Here is a 17,099-nt window from a genome sequence, read left to right as displayed (position 1 = left end):
TGTTGCAATTCATGATGTGTAAGGCTAAATAGAGGGCAGTCAGCCCATGCTAAAAATGGATATTGGATGCAGAGAAAGTCATAAGGGTGTGGGCAAGACACATATCCCTCTACTCCCCACAGCCAAATCCCTCTACTCCCCACAGCCAAATCCCTCAAATTGTCCATAAATATCCAGTGGCTCCCAGTAATGCCTCTCTGTGGCTTGCTCCTCTGCTTCTACATTGTACTCATCTGTTCACTTCCACCTTTCATTTACTCATTTACCTCTTACCTTCAATGAAACCTCTTTGCCTTTCATGTCAGTTGTCCCATACCTCCAGTACAATGATTTCATAATCTGCAATACAACCATGTTTTTCATTGCCTGACATCACCCATGAGCAGCAAAAGTCTTAAAAAAATGAAACAGAACAAAAGCAGCACTAGTTCCCTCTCACAAGAAAGACATAAGCTACCATTTGAACATTAACAACTGTATTTCTCACCCCTCTCCATCACTGATTTTTAAGTCATCATTCATGGCCCAACACTTTTAAAAGTTCTTTCTAGACTTATGACTGAGGAGATGCCTTGTTTTTGAGGCAAGAGGCCTCAGCCACTGCTCCAGGACAGTCACATTAAGCCCAAGCAGAGAAGGGGACATAGAGAAATCACCTTGTTCTTCCCTGACAATATATTCCTGTGTTCTCTGGATGTTGGTCCTAGAATGCCATACTGAAGAGGTATCAGAAGGTTGACTAAATCTTCCCAAAATCTTCCAAGCAGGCCCAATACTTCCACCTGGATACACCGAGGACTGCAACACACCTGACTAACCAGACTTCTGTCTTAACATTCAGTTTACTGTAGCTTTATTAGAACTCAATATGATCCAAATATTGACCAGCATCCACAATTCAGGCCCATCTCTAAGGGGGTTGATCACAAGTGGAAATCTGCAGAGAATAGCAGCCATCAAAGGCCAGTCTAAGCTTGGCAAGCATCAGAATAAGAAGGAATATAGGTCTGAGTCTGCTTGCAAAGAGTATACAAAGAAGGCTGTGGTCTTGGCATACAGAAATGGGAAAGTTGGAATACTTCTGAAAGTTGCTTCAGGGAAGTAGTCGAGAAGACAATGCTTTGGAGAAATTACTGCCCATGACAGTGTCTGCAGAAGGGGAAAAACTGAAGGATGGCTGAGAAGAGCAGAGCTGTGGGGCTGAGGCATAATTACATGTGATGCTGTATAGAGACACAATAAAAGCAAAGGTTGGATGCTGAAGAACAACATTTAATGTAAAGGGATTGTAAAGGGCTACTTGACAACAGCAAAGGCTAGAAAAGGACAGAGACATACCATGTATCACCTGTGCTACTGTAACTAGTGAGCAGTGAAATTGCCAGTGTCTAAAAATATATTATGTCTGGTATTTCTCCCATTAGTCCTACATTTAATACCATAAACTTCATTAAAACGGAGGATTAAACAAGCAAGATGTACTAAAATGCACCAGCTAGCTCCAGTTTTAAAAAAGGGTAGTAAAAGGTAGGATAAATAAGTGGCTGTTACCCAGTGTGCCCAAGGGACGCATTAATGTGGACTTGGGCAGCTTTGCTGACTGTGCTTGCCCAGCATTTATTCCTGCAATTTGCTTCTCACCTCCCTGCTCTGCTTTCTTTATGAGAAGACTCTCATTTCCCCAAATACTTTTGGATTCACTGTTCACTATTATAAAACACTGTATGAGATCCCGTTATGAACCAGAATTACCCATAAAATACAGCAACTTAAGGCTAACCGGGCTTATCCAGAGATCTTCTCTTTGTGGGTAGAAAAGAAGGAAAAGAGGTAATGAAAAGCTATTAACAAAAGACCCTGACAAAGAGCAAACAGCAACAAAAACCACAGAACCAACAACTCTAAGTTAATGCACTGTTATTTCTTGTACATTTTCAAAATGTAGTTCGTAACATTTAGATCTCTGGAAAAAAAACCCAACAGGAGGCAGCATGAGGTGCTCCCCAGCAGAACCAGTGTTAGCATGATGTAAGCGGTGACTTGACGTGCCATGGCTCATGCTTTCACTGTGCTTGTCCAGGTTGTGCAAAGCTGCTGAGAACTGCACATCTGGCACCTGCACAGTTGGCCCTGGCAGAGCTGTGACTTTGGGCAATCTGTTAGCTTTAGGTGTAGGCGAGGCTGTGCTGAGCAGTAGCTTCCTACCTCTATTCATGATCAGTTCAGGAGGCACTTCTCATGCATACAATACTACAACATGCTTTTCTTTCTAAAATCTAAAAAAATAACTTTTTATAGAGTTCTCCATGATCTGAAGAACTTTATGCACAGCACTGCAGTTTTAAACCAAATCAGCTAAAGCAAGTGATGAACTGGCACTGCATGTAATGTAGATGACTACTAATGGTCTTCTTGGAAGTATGTGTGGAGTATAAAGGTTTATCTTTAGCACTTTTCTTTCTAGTTTTCTAAGCAGAATTAATTCACTTTCGCATTTTCAAAGGGAAAAAGGCAAAACTGTCCAATAATGAAGTTCACATAGGCATCAAAATCCCTTTACCCATCGCATCTGTAAGTTTCCCAAGATAAGCTCCTCAGTAAACACTCCAGAAGGTATCAACCTTGTAAGTGCTCTCTTTTCCAAACAAAATAACACAGCTGTAAGAAGCATCATTATGGTTGAAAAAGACCTCTAAGATCACCTAGTTCAGCCACCAACCCATGCCCACTGACCATATCCCTCAGTGCCACACCTACACACTTCTTGAACACCTCCAGGGACGGTGATGCCACCACCTCCCTGGACAGCCTGTTCCAGTGCCTCACTGCTCTTTCTGAGAAGAATTTTTTCCTCATATCCAGCCCAAACCTCCCCTGCCACAACATAACACCATTCCTTCTTGTCCTATCACTGTTACCTGGGAGAAGAGGCCGACCCCCACCTCACTACAACCTCCCTTCAGGCAGTTGTAGGAAGTGATAAGGTCTCCCCTGAGCTTCCTCTTCTACAGGCTAAACAACCCCAGTTCCCTCAGCCACTCTCCATAAGACTTGTGCTCCAGACCCCTCACAGCTCTATTGCTCTTCTCTGCACACGCTCCAGGGCCTGCATGTTTTTCTTGCAGTGAGGGGCCCGAAACTGAACACAGTAAGGTAACCCCATGGAGGAGTTCTGATGGCTACAGATCACCCTCACGAACCACCCTGTGTACCTAAGGAATCCCACATCGCCTAGAGGTTTGTGTTTTTCCTTAAAGTGGCCTGAGAGAGCTGGCACGCTCCAGACTTCTGGACCTAAGGGGCAGCCCTCGGCCTGGTGCTCCCAGAGGGAGCTAGCCTCGACCAGCCCGCACCAGGTGCCGAGCCCCGGCCCGCTCCAGGCCCAGCCCAGCGGCGGGGCGGGTGCCGCATGATGAAACCTGCCCGCGGGTTTCAGCAGGCGGCAGGGGAGGAGCTCGACTGCCGCTCGCTGCCTGGCAGCGGGCACGGCCGCTTCCTTCTCTGCCCGGCGCAGCGTGGACAGCGACTCTCCCTGCAGGCGGCCGGCACTGGGTAGGAACTCGGGCTGTGGCCGGGCGGCCGTGGGACCCGGCGGGCTACACGGCCGCTCCGCTGCTCCTTCCGGGCCCTCGTCCGCAGCTGTTCCTCAGCCAGGCGGGAGCTGCACGGGGCCGCAGAGGAAGGGGCGGCCGAGGCCCGCTGCCGAGGGGGCTGTGGGGAGGAGCACGAGGTCCTGGTGTGCAGGGGGGTCAGGTGTGATCGCCTGGGGGGGGGTGAGGGGCGAGCCGTCGCGTGTTTCTCGCCGTTTAGCAATATGGAAGAGCTGAAGACCCTGGGGGAGGGGCAGCCTGATGCACGGCATGGGGGAGGAGTGCACAGGTACGGCTTATTTCCCTGCTGTTGCCTTCTCCCACCTGCTGTGGTCTGGCTGGTGGGTTGGAGGTGATGGGGAAGCTCTCTGAAGGCACTCAGGGGGAGTGAACGCCCATGTCTTCCCTGCTGCTTACAGCAGCGCTTCTGGCAGAGTTCGGCCGTCCCACCCTCTGACTGCGGGGCTTCCACTTACCTTCCCAGCGGGCTCGCCCCTCAGCGTGCTGAGGTCGGACCCGGTTCCCTGGCATGGCCCCAGCCCCCTGCCCGGCCACTGAGAATGGGGCCCTGGGGAGGAAGGCTCTCGAGCCCCGAGGAAGAGCTGGGTGTGTGCACGTGCTGTTGGCTGAGAGTATGGAAAAATTGATTTCCCAGGTAGCGTAACTGAGTAAACAGCTGATCTGTACCTAAATGCAAGGAGAAGTGCTGGGATTAATTCTGTTCCTAGCTATGAAGTTGCCTTCATGCCTTGGTACCTACAGTAGCAGAAGAGCAGCTCTCATCTGCAAGAATGGAAAGCATCTGTTGGTGTGATGTTACTTCAGCAGATCGTACCTCATACCCAGCTTTATGCTGCATGAAAAACAACCTATGGATAAGTTTAAACTGAATTTCTTGAGCTGGACAAGGGTTGCTTATCATATGTGCATGCTGTTTTGTCTTGTGGTAATAAAGTCTGCTACTCTCTTCATCACTTACCTTTATTGTCCAGCAATTGTTAGCCTACTTTTTTTATTTATCAGCATTTTGTATCTATGCTTTCCAGCATATAGGTTATTTCTTGCATATAGGTCAGGTTGGTGGTTGATGACTTAATGATCTAGAAGGTTTACTTCAACGTAGTTGGTTCTGTGTTTTTATTGAATATGTTTTCCATTTTTAGATAACTCAACAGCTTCACAATGTGCGGTATCTGGGCCCTGTTTGGAAGTGATGAATGCCTTTCTGTCCAGTGTCTGAGTGCCATGAAGATAGCACACAGAGGTCCTGATGCATTTCGTTTTGAGAATGTCAATGGATTCACCAACTGTTGTTTTGGTTTCCACCGCCTTGCGGTTGTTGACCAGCTGTATGGCATGCAGCCCATCCGAGTGAAGAAGTTCCCTTATTTGTGGCTGTGTTACAATGGAGAAATCTACAATTTCAAACAGGTAAGTGTATGGGTTGTAGAATCATAGAATATCTTGAGCTCAGATATCATCGAGTCAGTGGGACTCCACACAGGACCGCCTAAAATCATATCCTGTGCCTGAGAGCATTGTCCATATGGTCTGTATATTGCTGCTGAACTTTGTGTGCCAGTACTGAGATGTGTTGCTTGTAAAGGGAAGTGATTCAGATCATCCAAATTTAAAGTATAAAGCAGCTTACAATTTTTGACTGATTCTGAATCATACTGCAACTAAATGCTTAAAATGGATCAGAAATTGGGCATGGTAGTATCAGAAATGTATGAATAATCTAAAGCATCTTATATTCCTAACACATAGCAGTTTTGAAGTCAGGCTACTGTCAGCGATGACATTGGGAATTTGGCTGAATAGGAAAGGGACTAGTATTATTTTATCTCTTAAGTACCTGGCTTTGAAAGGTAGGATGTACATACAGCAGGGCAATGTATATGTGAAGGGCGTTGTATCAGGAGACTGTAGTATTTGTTGTGTTTTGCATTGCATTTTTTTCTTTTGCTGTGAGAATATGAATTACTCTGTCATGTTACTCACAGAAACCTAAGGGGAATTTAATTATGTAAAACTTCATGTTCTGTCAGCTGGAACTTGCTCAGTTGTTTTCCGTACCTTGGTTAAGTGCCTTCTTTCTTCATAAAGAATATTTTTTTTTTTCTTACCTACAAAAGAATCATTGGTGAAACAGTTATGTTATTTAGGGCAATGCTTTAGTTATTTTAATATTTAATCTGTTTCAGCCGAACCTTTGTCCCATGAGTAGCAATTAAAACCAAAGAACATAAGCTAAAATACAAAAGCATTGATTATATGGGGTTTCCTCACTTTCTAGTGTTTTACTGAAACTTCCACCACCCCTCATCTTCTCCCTCGGGTGTCTGGAAGATGTTGAAAGGCCTTTAGAGGTAACACCAGAAGAACATGAAGTATGCTTGACCTTAATGCAGTCTTCTGTTGTCTTCTGTTTCTGGTCCTATTTTGAGTTGGATTTTTAGAACCAGTGGCTGCCTCCTTCTGCCATTTCTCTGTGGGAGATGTGCTTCTTAAAGCCAAGGTTGTGTGCCTGCAGTTTTATTTCTCCAAACAGAAGTGCTTCCCTGAAAACTGGCCATAATGCACATTGCTTGAGTTTACAGAATTAATCTGCATTGGCTCTGAGATGATCGTGGATCATATTTTGAGCACAATAGTATAACTTCCTTCTTTGGTGGAAATGTTTACGTAACTTTATACTCTTATTTAACAAAACCATTAGTTTTCTTATTAAACAATTACCTTACTGGTAATTGGTTGGTTTTTTAAATTCAATTATTAAACAGTGTTTGCAACTGTTTATTTGTCTGTTTCTTAGTTGCAGAAGCAGTTTGGATTTGAATATCAAACACTGGTGGATGGTGAGGTTATCCTTCATCTTTACAACAGAGGAGGAATAGAACAAACAGCATCCATGCTGGATGGTGTATTTGCTTTCATTCTTCTGGACACAGCAAACAGAAAAGTGTTTCTGGCAAGAGACACTTACGGAGTCAGACCACTGTTTAAGGTGCTGACTGATGATGGATTTTTGGGTGTCTGTTCTGAGGCAAAAGGTAAAATAGTTGTGTTGAGCATCTAGTATTAAGACTCTTCTAAGTGAGCTGTAAGTTCAGTAATAAAGAAGTAATGTTAGTAGTATGAAATCTATGCATCATTTAAAAAACAAACAAAAAGCAAAAAAAAAAGAACACTAACCTTTGAAAATGTTTGTCTTTAAAATCCTTAAAGTAACTTTGATTTTACAGTTCTTTGTTTCTAATACAGTATTAGTATTGAGCCCAAGATATTTAAGTTACCCCAAAGTTGAGTGTAGTATATAGAGAAAGGCTAGATTAATGCTTCAGTAAATGACATTAGAATTTGTTCCTGGCATTCAATGGGAAATAATGCCACAAGAACTTAGAATCTGTATAAGCCAAAAATTTTAAAACCCTACTGATATTTCCTGTAGCTTTGAATAATTTTTTAATGGATGCTTATTTTATAAGATGATGGTTTTTTTTCCTTTGTGAAGACACTTTCACTATTTTTTTATTTATTTGTAAGTAACTCTCTCTAGTCTCAACACTTGCATAAACAGTTGAGTGAGGTTTACCTTAAATAATCTAGGTTAAACTATCACTTTTTAAAAAAAAAATTTTTCTCCTGTTTTAACTATAGGACTTATCAACTTGAAGCATTCAACATCCTTATTTCCTAAAGTGGAACCATTTCTTCCGGGTCATTATGAAGTGCTGGATTTGAAGCCTTCTGGCAAGGTTGCATCAGTAGAAGTAGTAAAGTTTCATAGCTATAAAGATGAACCACTCCATGCTGCTTGTGATACAGTGGAAAATCTGCCTTCAGGTAGTACAGCAAAGCATTTCCTATTAATTCTGATTAAAAAGTGGGAATAAAATCATAATATTTGAATATGAAACTTGTGTTGTTTGTTTCTTACAAAGTGGTGTTTTTAAAAGGTGGAAAGAATTTTAATAACCTACGAACTTGAGAATCATTTTGTAGGTAGTTATATTCAAAGATATATGAACTTGCATGCCCTTATTATCAAAGGAAACTCTGACAAATGTATATATACATATATATTTCCCCCTAATCACATAATGCAACGAAGTGTAAGTAACACTAACGTTTTTCTTCTGGTTTTGTCTTCTTTTTCCTGGACAGGCTTTGATCTTGAAACAGTGAAAAGCAACATCCGTGTTCTGTTTGAGAATGCTGTTAGAAAGCGTTTGATGGCTCACAGAAGGATTGGTTGTCTTTTGTCAGGTAAGTAGCAAGAATCGCAATGATTCTGGGTCTTCTCTCACTTCCCAGCCATCATCTACCAGTTAAAAGAAAGGATACTAACTGTTCTGCTGTGACGTGCCTGAAGTGATCTCAATCTTCCATTTGCTTTCTTCGTTACAGAGAACTTAATGGTTTGTGATAAAGTTGTCTAGTTTTCAGAAATCTTGAAAGTCATATGCTTATTAAATTTACTCTAGGCTGGGATGTTATCATGTCGAGGAAATAAGCATTTTTAACTAAGAAGAAAGAAAGATAGTTTTATTGAAAAATGACCAAATATACTTTTAAACATAAAAGATAGGAGTGTTTCAGAAAGCAAATGGGACTGAAATTCTTACTTGTCATATTCTTTGCTTTAGCCTCCATCACAGACTGCCCTTTATCTACCAAATTACAGGGGAACTTCTGGACCAAAATTACGTAGTACACTCTTTTTCAGGTGAGGTAATAGCTTGTGGTACAAGAAGTTGTTCTCTGACTTAGCTGGTCAGTGTGACCTGGTGGTTCATTCTTGTAGAGGTAAGGCTTTGTAGCCGTAGGACTGATGTCTTATTCGCTGTGTTTTTGTAGCACTCTCTACTTCTGGGTAGAGTTCTGATATGCTCTTTATTCATGCACTGAACTTCAGCAATTACACTCATTTTTCATGTATCCTAGCAAGTGTGCATCTGAATGAGAGGGAACTGACTAGGAGATACTGTTGGAGTATTTCTTTACTGTGACATGATAAAAAGTAGGAGGGAGGTAAATGAAACATGGAAACATGCAGAGCTGGAATATCTCAGCCTCAGTAAATATCTGAAATTTGATTTATGAAACAGGCTTTTTAAATTAGAGGACAGTCAGTTACTCAGATCCACATTCACACTGCATATCAGTAGTAGAACTAAGGTTTTGTATCTGATATGATACCAGAGTATCTCCGTGCTTCACAATTTTGAGTATACTGGGAGTATGACAGATAGAGATGCTTGCTCTTCCAATCACAAAGGGATTGGAACTCGGCTTCACAGTGGGAACACAGATGTTCATTTCTCTGATTTTTCACGTCTCAAGCATTCGGTTCAATTTCAGTGCTCTCCTTCTTTCCTCTGACTGTGCCTGTAATTCATGTACTTTATAGAGGGAAATTTTGGTCAGAGAAGTGTTCCCACAGAGGGCGATCAAGGTGAGAATGTTTGCTAATGTGCTCAGCTGAAAGACTAGGTACAGAGTTTAGGATACAAGCAGAAGGCCAAATTGTCTTCTCTGTTAGAACTGCAGATGAGTATAGGAGAACAGATATTGTGCTTTGCTCAGTACTTAGAAGGGAGAGCTAGAAGTAGGAGTAGTCAAGGAGCAGTAGAACTAGCTATTCAGAGTAAAACAGAAGAGCCTTAGGGTGCCTCCTGGTATTTTATTGTTTGTTTGTTTTCCAAACTGTTCAAATTCTTCTGTACTCCTCTGGGGAAAAAGGAGACAAAAAAAAAAAAAAGAGAGAATGCTGCTAGCGAGACTTTTCACTTTGAAATTATTTCAAAAATTAATATCATTCAAAGTGTTAAGCGTGCTTTTGAGAAATGATCAGGGAAAAGTGGAATTCTTACACTAAACATTCTGTTGTAGGTGAAACAAAATGTTTTGTTTTACTTCTGCTTTATTTTGTTTCATTCAAACAGCAAATCAAAAAAAATTTTGCATAGTTTTTTTAGCTAAGTAACATGTAGAAAATGATGGAGAGCAGTTTTGAAATGAAGAGTAAACCCAACTGTAACAGAGTTGAGAAGGGACATCTCCAGTGGTACAGTGTTAAGCAGAGGTGAATGTGCAGTTTTACAGAAGTGCCTTATATTCACGTTGCTTAAAAATGACACCTGCTCGTGAAATTGTGCTACCTAGAGTTAGTGCCCTTAGAGGGAAACAAAGAGCAGTCAAACAGCTAACCAAATAATGTGGCGTTTTGTTGTTTGTTTCTTTTGTTTTTAAAAGGGGGCTTAGATTCCAGCTTGGTTGCAGCTGTTCTTCTGAAACTGATGAAAGAAATGAACATAAAATATCCACTACAAACCTTTGCAATTGGAATGGAAAACAGTCCTGATTTACTGGCTGCCAGAAAGGTATAGCAAATGTTGCTCCCATGTTGTTCTGAGTTGTTGAATGTTAAAGAGTGCATATTAATTGTGCCAACTTTATGGTATGGTATTGATTGTGGTACTGATTAAAATGTTAAAATATAAATCAGTTTGCTGTAAATCGTTTAGTACAACATTTGCTGCTTAGTTAAATGTTACAAAAGGAGGATTTGAGCCGTAGCTATTTTCATTTTTTTGGAAGACTTTTTTTATGATGGACTATTATGTTATTGCTACTAAAGGAAGCAGTACTTCAGAGTGGCCTCAGTTCTACTACTCTTAAAGCCTCTGGGTTTTATGGTCAACCACCATGCTATTGTTCCTACGTTAATAGCATTTGTATATAAATTAAGTACAAATGTTTGGGTATCTGAGGTATCCTTTGGGTATCCAGCTGTCATAACTTCTGTGCTGCCTTTTCTCTTCTGAGCAAATTCAGAGTATTTAAATCCTCTGCAGATTCTGTAGACTTTGGGCAAGCAGTTGGATGTTCTGTAACTGTAATTAAACACTGTGTAATTGGGAAGAGTGTTCCCTTTGGCAGAGTACCACTGCAAGTGGGAGAGGCTGCTACAGTGTTGTCTTTTCTTGTCCTAAAGTCATACAATTCTCACTTTTCTCACCTGTTTGTGGCAGGAGGGAGCAGGTGCTTCCAGTGGGTGTGTAAAACACATGGTGTGTTTAAAAAATGCTTTAATTAAAAAGCAATATGTTATTGTAACGTCTTACCAACAGGTGGCAGCACATATAGGCAGCGAGCACCATGAGGTAATATTTAATTCTGAAGAGGGAATTCAGGCAGTAGAGGAGGTTATCTTCTCTTTGGAAACCTACGATATAACAACAGTAAGAGCTTCAATTGGTAAGATTTTTAATAGCAGTACTCACTTTGTGTTGCTTTAATAATGTTGCTATAATTTAATAACATTTATGCGAAAGCATGTTTTCATCATTAACTGTTGTAGAACTTGGGAGCCGAGACTCGTGAGTTCTTGCTCCCAACTCTTGTCTGTTACATCTCATTGAGGCAAAGCTTGTATTTGAGGTCTAGTATTTGAGGCACTGAATGTTACCATAGTAAAACAGATACAGTTACTACATTTCTTGCATAATCTTAATACTAAAGTGAAGTGTTTCTTATCACCCTCTGGTAGTATGTACACATTCAAGTCAGGTAGACTTCGTTTAATCTGTGCTTGATTCTGAGAAATGACTGAAGTGAGCAGCAGGTCCTTAAAAAGGGCTGCCAACATGATAAGAATGAAAAACCCTAATCCAGTGTGGCCTTCTGCCTGATGCTAGCTATGGCATTCTACCAAGTTACTCTTACATAGGCCTAAAGCGTTGTAAACAAGTTGATAAGCCAAATAGGTAAGACAGTTTTGAAAACTCAGGTCCCTGAATGGAACTTTCCGTGAAGCTAGGATTTCGCAGTGAAATACTGAAAAGGTTTGTTTAAAAAATAAAGCCAACTTTTCATCTGCAATCCTTATTTTGTGATTATTTCCTAATAAAAATAGTGAAATAGATCCTTTTCAGTAGATCTTTAGTACTTCTCTTATAAAAGCATATTGTTTGGAAAGGTGTAATGGGGGAAGGACATAACTCTGATTAATAAATACTACTACTACTTCAAAAAAAAAGGCCTTGTCTGGTTCAATCCACAGTGGCAGAGATAAGCAGCAACTTTTGCTGGCTTTTTTTTTTTCTTCAAAGTTTGAAAGTTTTTTCAGTACTCTGCTGAGATTAAACATGCTTCACTTCTAATTGAGTTAGAAGAACTCCTGTGTTTGTTCCCATGGGAATCCTCCAGCATTCCCAGGATGACTAATGCATACATCTTTCATATTTTGAGGACAAACTATAAGTACACCGTTTAGATATATCTGCAGCATTTAGTTTGTGTGGCTGGTGATGGGTGGCTTTGAACAATGAGGTGTCATGTTAGTGCGCTGCAGTTCTTTGCTAGAGAATAAATTGTAAGTGAGAAACTTCTAAGATACTAAATTAAAACTTTACTAACTGTGTATAACATGTATAGCTGTATTTTAATAACTTTATTTTTCTTTTGAGGTATGTATCTTGTCTCCAAATATATACGCAAGAAAACAGACAGTGTGGTCATTTTTTCGGGGGAAGGATCAGATGAGTTGACTCAAGGATATATATATTTCCATAAAGTAAGTATATTTCCAGCAGGCTCCTGAACTTCTTTTTCTCCCCTTAAACAGAAAATCTCTACTGAGATTTCAAAGTGTGAAGTTTGAGAGCTGTTACAGCTATATATTTGTTGAGATTTTCTCCTGAGGTGGCATAAAATCTAAAGGACTCAATTTAATCACTTGGAAAAATAACTTTTTCAGATTTGCTTAGACTGTTATTACTTGTGTGTATTCTTTGCTAATTCTGAGGTTGTGTGAATCCTTTTCAGGAGCGTAAGTATGAATATAACTAAAATCAGGACTTCTGTATGCTTCCAGTATACAATGATGTATTTGCAAAGGCGTGCATTGGGCTAACGCCTTGTTTTGTACTTGAAGAGAGATTGTTTATTTCTATAAGTAGGTATCTGGGAATCTTAGTGTGCAAGTTGGACACGTTTTTGTCATCTGTCGCAGACTTGCTTGGCACATGCAAATATAGGACAGTGAGTAATGGTTCCCTTACTGCAGCTGTATTAGATCTCCATGCTACGTGTGCGTGTCTGGTTACAGGCGCCATCTCCTGAAGAAGCTGCAGAAGAGAGCGAGAGGCTTCTGAAGGAGCTCTACCTGTTTGATGTACTTCGTGCGGACAGGACTACTGCAGCACATGGGTAAGATGTGGTCGCTTGGATGCCGAGGACACATGATTTAAGAGCTTAACTAGATCATAAAAGTTCCTCTGTCATTGAGAAAACTGTAACAGTTACTTGTGGACTTGTTGCTGTTTGAACTGCTAAATGCTTTAGAATATTGTGACACAGGATAATTTTATTAGTGTCTGGATCTAAACTACTCTAGGAAGAACATCAGTCTTAACAGCGATAGTAACAAACTGGATGCAGTCCATACTCTGCTTGAGCTCTGTATCTAGTATAGCATCTCCATTTGCCTTTGAAGCTGGGAAGCTTTATGTCTTGAGGGGAAAACACTGAGAGCGGTTCTTCCTACTAAAGACACTGTTACTGTAATTTTATTTGTTGCCTCCATTACTCTAATTTTATTTATTGCTTTCAAGTGTCCTTAAAAGCCATTTCATGTATAAGAGAATGTGAGCAGGAAGACTTTGTACTTGTGTATCTGCTACTGACATATTCTGCATGTGCTGCAAGATAAGTAGGCAGCAGCTGAATGCTATCTATACAGGTTCTTTTTCAGTGCATTCTGAAAATATGAACAAATGTGGATTTCAGAAATATCAGTAGAAATCTTTGCTTGATTCTGTGTCATCTTTACAAATGTCGGTGCAAATCCCAGTCAGCAGCTTCTTGGTAGTTATCTGGAGGCAACAAGATTTTTCAGTGTGTTTTTGTTTATGTGAAACAACAGATGTTGCAAATCCTGCAGGATTGTAGTTCGTAAATTCATTGTACCAGAAGCTGTCCGGCAGATGGCGTCATAAATCATCTGAAATCTGTAGTTAATCCACTCAGACAATAAACTTAACTCTCCAAATTGATGAATTAAATTGAGTTAGTCATGAATTAGTCATGAATACAAGTGAAATTTCTTATGAGTAAAAGCAGAAAATCTTGTGCGGATGTGAAAGACAAGGAAAGCTTAACTGTTATGGATTTTGTACGTGGCTCGTGTGTTGGATTAATTCAGTGTCTCTTCTATGATTTTCCCCCGTTTAGTCTTGAACTAAGAGTCCCATTTCTGGATCATCGCTTTACGTCTTATTATTTATCTCTACCAGCAGAACTGCGAATCCCAAAGGTATGTAAAACTAACGTTGAACCCAAATGTAAACTTAAAAATTAACAGTTATGTATTCTAAGCATGATTGAATAGCTGAATTCCATGTGACCAAATGTGATTTTAAATATTTTGCTGGAATATTGGACTACTGGAAACTCTTTTCTGGCCAGACCTTTTGAAAGGAAATCATTTCTTAGTCAAGTATTTAAATCTTTGTACTGCAGTTCCTGAGACTCATGGCATTGTTTGTTGTTCTGCAAACAGAATGGAATTGAAAAATACCTTTTAAGACAGTCCTTTGAAGATTCCAACTTGATTCCCAAAGAAATACTCTGGAGACCCAAAGAAGCTTTCAGTGATGGTATAGCCTCAGTAAAGAAATCCTGGTTTTCTATTCTTCAGGACTATATTGATCAACAGGTATAGTGCCACAGTGTTTGGGGTTTTTCTCTTTCACATTTAATTATATTGAGATATGACTGGCAAGGAGGAAACAGATCATATGCTTACTTGGGAGAATAAATCTGGATATAGTAGTAACTTGATTTTCGTGGTGGAGGAGCAAGAAAAGTTTTAATCAACGGCCTTCCAGCTACACGAGTTTGTAGAACTGTAGAATGGCTTAGGTTGGAAGGGACTTTAAAAATCACATAGTTCCAACTCTGCTGCTGTGGGCAGGGTTGCATCCCACTAGACTGGGCTGCCCAGGGTTCCATCCAGCCTGGCCTTAAATGTCTCCAGAGATGGGGCTGGGATGGGAGTTGCTTAAAGATATTTGAAATCATAGGTACAAAGAAATGCTAGAGCCTGGCAGAAACGACTCTAAGGAAATGAGCATCATTTAAGTATCTGGATTGCAAATTAGATTGTGTGTTGGCAAACACAGTTTCTGGGCTATACGCAAGGCAGCTGCTTCAGCTGAAGACACTCACATGAACTTACTCTGCAGCGGAGTAACAATATAATTACTACAATGTCCTTTCTTGTTCATTTCATTTGCTTTTTCCTAGCTATGCCTAGCTAAGCCCATCTGCTTTTTAACACCTCACTTTGCATTGGTAACCACTGAAGACTTACAGCATTTTGACTTCGGACAAAGGATAGTCTCTGATGCATAGAGGTAGTTTAACACTGAGAAGGATTAACAACTCATTTTATACCACAGCTCTGTTACACAGAAATATGTGTAGTTGGGCCTATGGATGGGCACTTGTCTGTCCTACTACCAACTGCATGTGTCCTTCTCTACTTTATCCACAGGCAAGAAAATAGTTGGGTCAAGCAGTAGTGTTGTGCTGCCCCTACTGAGCCTGTATTGGTGTAGTAGGGGCAAACTTCTTTCATGGCTGTGGGGATTTAGACAGCATGTTGTCAGGGAAGCTGCCTTCGAAACTGTCAGCTGGTGCAACTTTTCTTCCTTCCTTTCTTAGCCACTTCAGCAGCTGCAAGTATTTTGCCTCTGTCCCAGGTTTTTTGATGCTAAGAGCCTAGTTATATAAGCAGAGAGAACAGCTCTGTGTGAGCAGAAAAGAACAGGATGCCATTTACATGGAAAAAGACTGCTTTAAGTTGTGCCTGTTGATTCATAGTGAAGAGAAGGATAAGAAAAAAGGGTTTTTTTTTGAGCTTAATAACAAAGGGAAATTACATGTAATTGCGTGTAATATAGAGAGAAATATTAACAGCACTGGACATATAATTATGTACCCAAAAAGATGGAAAGGAGCCCGTGACAAAAATTCACTTGTGAGACACTTGTAGTGGTGAATTCTTGTATGACTGACTTTCAGCAAATTGGCTTGTATAAATTAGAAAGCAGCTTAATGTGAATTGTGCTGTTTCTACAGGTTGATGACCTTCTGCTGGAGAAGGCAGCGGAGAAATACCCTTTCAATCCTCCTAAAACAAAAGAAAGCTACTACTACCGCCAGATCTTCGAGAAGCACTACCCAGGGCGAAGCAACTGGCTGCCCCACTACTGGATGCCAAGATGGGTTAAAGCGACTGATCCTTCTGCCCGCACATTGAAACATTACAAGTCAGCTACCCAAGAGTAGCTCTTGAAATAATCTCCCAAATACAAGTACTCCAAACAACTTGCACGTGCTCTCCTTTTAAAAGAAAAAATAAATATGCAATCCTACAGCTTAAATAGTCTTTGAGATGCATTTTGAAAATGCTCCTGAAAATAAGAGCTTTCTGTGGTGGTTATTCTATTATAAAATTCATCCTGCTATACCAAAATTTTGTAATTTGTGGGAAAATACTTTATAGAAAAGTTTGGTTCCTTATGTGGTGGTCTCAAATGAATTGATTTGCCTTGCAGCCATTTAATGTGAACTCTGTGTTGAGGACTCAAGGCAAAGTGACGCGAACTGTTGTGAGTTTTCTGAGTATAAGGCAAGTTCACCTGAGCTGCTTAGTGATTTGTATGCCTGGATGTGGGGTTTGGATAGACTGTCTATATTACTCTGTTCTGAATGTCTTTCCAGTAATTCATGAGAACCTTGGTCTAGTTTTGAAAAGAATATGTAGCTATGCAGAGGTGCTTACTAGAGCTGATAATGGGGGTGGTGCTGGGTCATACTTAATGAAACTAATGGGAATCTTCCTTGTTACTGTAGAGCCACAAGTTGGCCTGTTTGAATCTTTTAAATATACCACCTCTCTAAAGTTAGCTGTGACTATTATCAAAGAGAAGCTGAGTTATGTCTCTGTTTCTAACTCAGGGGCTTCAATTTTTAAATGTACTTATTATTGAAAATAGAGCATTAATTGGGTGATTTATGTCTGTCTGATGGAAGTTACATGACTAAATATTTCAAGAATTTTTTCACTTACTGTGAGATGGAAAGGTAGACTGTTGCTGCTCAGCTGCATGTGATGGACTGTGTGGTGAGCCAGCACTCTTAACCATAGATTTTAGTCAGACAAAGCACCTTTGAAGACAGTGGGATTGGAGACCTTGCTTAGGAAAATGGAAAAAGGAAAAGAAAAGAAAAAAAGATTTCATTAAGCACAAGAATTTTTAATACTCTACCAAAAAAAAAAGTGATTTTTTTAACAAGGACATTTTTTTAATTAATTAGGTGGGAACGGGGGCTGCATTTTAAAGGTAACTTAAAACAAAAATGAGTCCTGCAGACTGACTTTATTACCATTGTGCTAAACAGTAGTCTAGACTAATATCCCTCTTGACAAGG

At 40.4% G+C, this 17,099-nt stretch overlaps 1 protein-coding gene across 1 annotated transcript; it reads left to right on the top strand.

The window, feature by feature from the left end:
• ASNS (asparagine synthetase (glutamine-hydrolyzing)) lies at positions 3,398-16,683 on the top strand. Its single transcript, XM_021388047.1, has 12 exons — positions 3,398-3,552; positions 4,754-5,021; positions 6,409-6,646; positions 7,254-7,439; positions 7,761-7,862; positions 9,852-9,979; positions 10,730-10,856; positions 12,068-12,174; positions 12,709-12,809; positions 13,833-13,914; positions 14,161-14,316; positions 15,744-16,683. Exons 2-12 carry the CDS (start codon positions 4,773-4,775, stop codon positions 15,951-15,953), a joined length of 1,686 nt encoding a protein of 561 aa, XP_021243722.1. The 5' UTR covers positions 3,398-3,552; positions 4,754-4,772; the 3' UTR covers positions 15,954-16,683.

This window comes from Numida meleagris, chromosome 2 (genome assembly GCF_002078875.1).
Source record: "Numida meleagris isolate 19003 breed g44 Domestic line chromosome 2, NumMel1.0, whole genome shotgun sequence".
NCBI classification, from domain to species: domain Eukaryota; kingdom Metazoa; phylum Chordata; class Aves; order Galliformes; family Numididae; genus Numida; species Numida meleagris.
Note: the sequence above shows the minus strand (reverse complement) of the source record. Positions and strands in the feature narration are given on the sequence as shown.

Bases quoted from the DNA above. Each gene is read 5' to 3' on its own strand.
- ASNS (XM_021388047.1), top strand. From the start codon at position 4,773: ATGTGCGGTATCTGGGCCCTGTTTGGAAGTGATGAATGCCTTTCTGTC. The intron at 5,022-6,408 runs GTAAGTGTATGG...TCTGTTTCTTAG, and splicing joins AAATCTACAATTTCAAACAG to TTGCAGAAGCAGTTTGGATT. The intron at 9,980-10,729 runs GTATAGCAAATG...TCTTACCAACAG, and splicing joins ATTTACTGGCTGCCAGAAAG to GTGGCAGCACATATAGGCAG.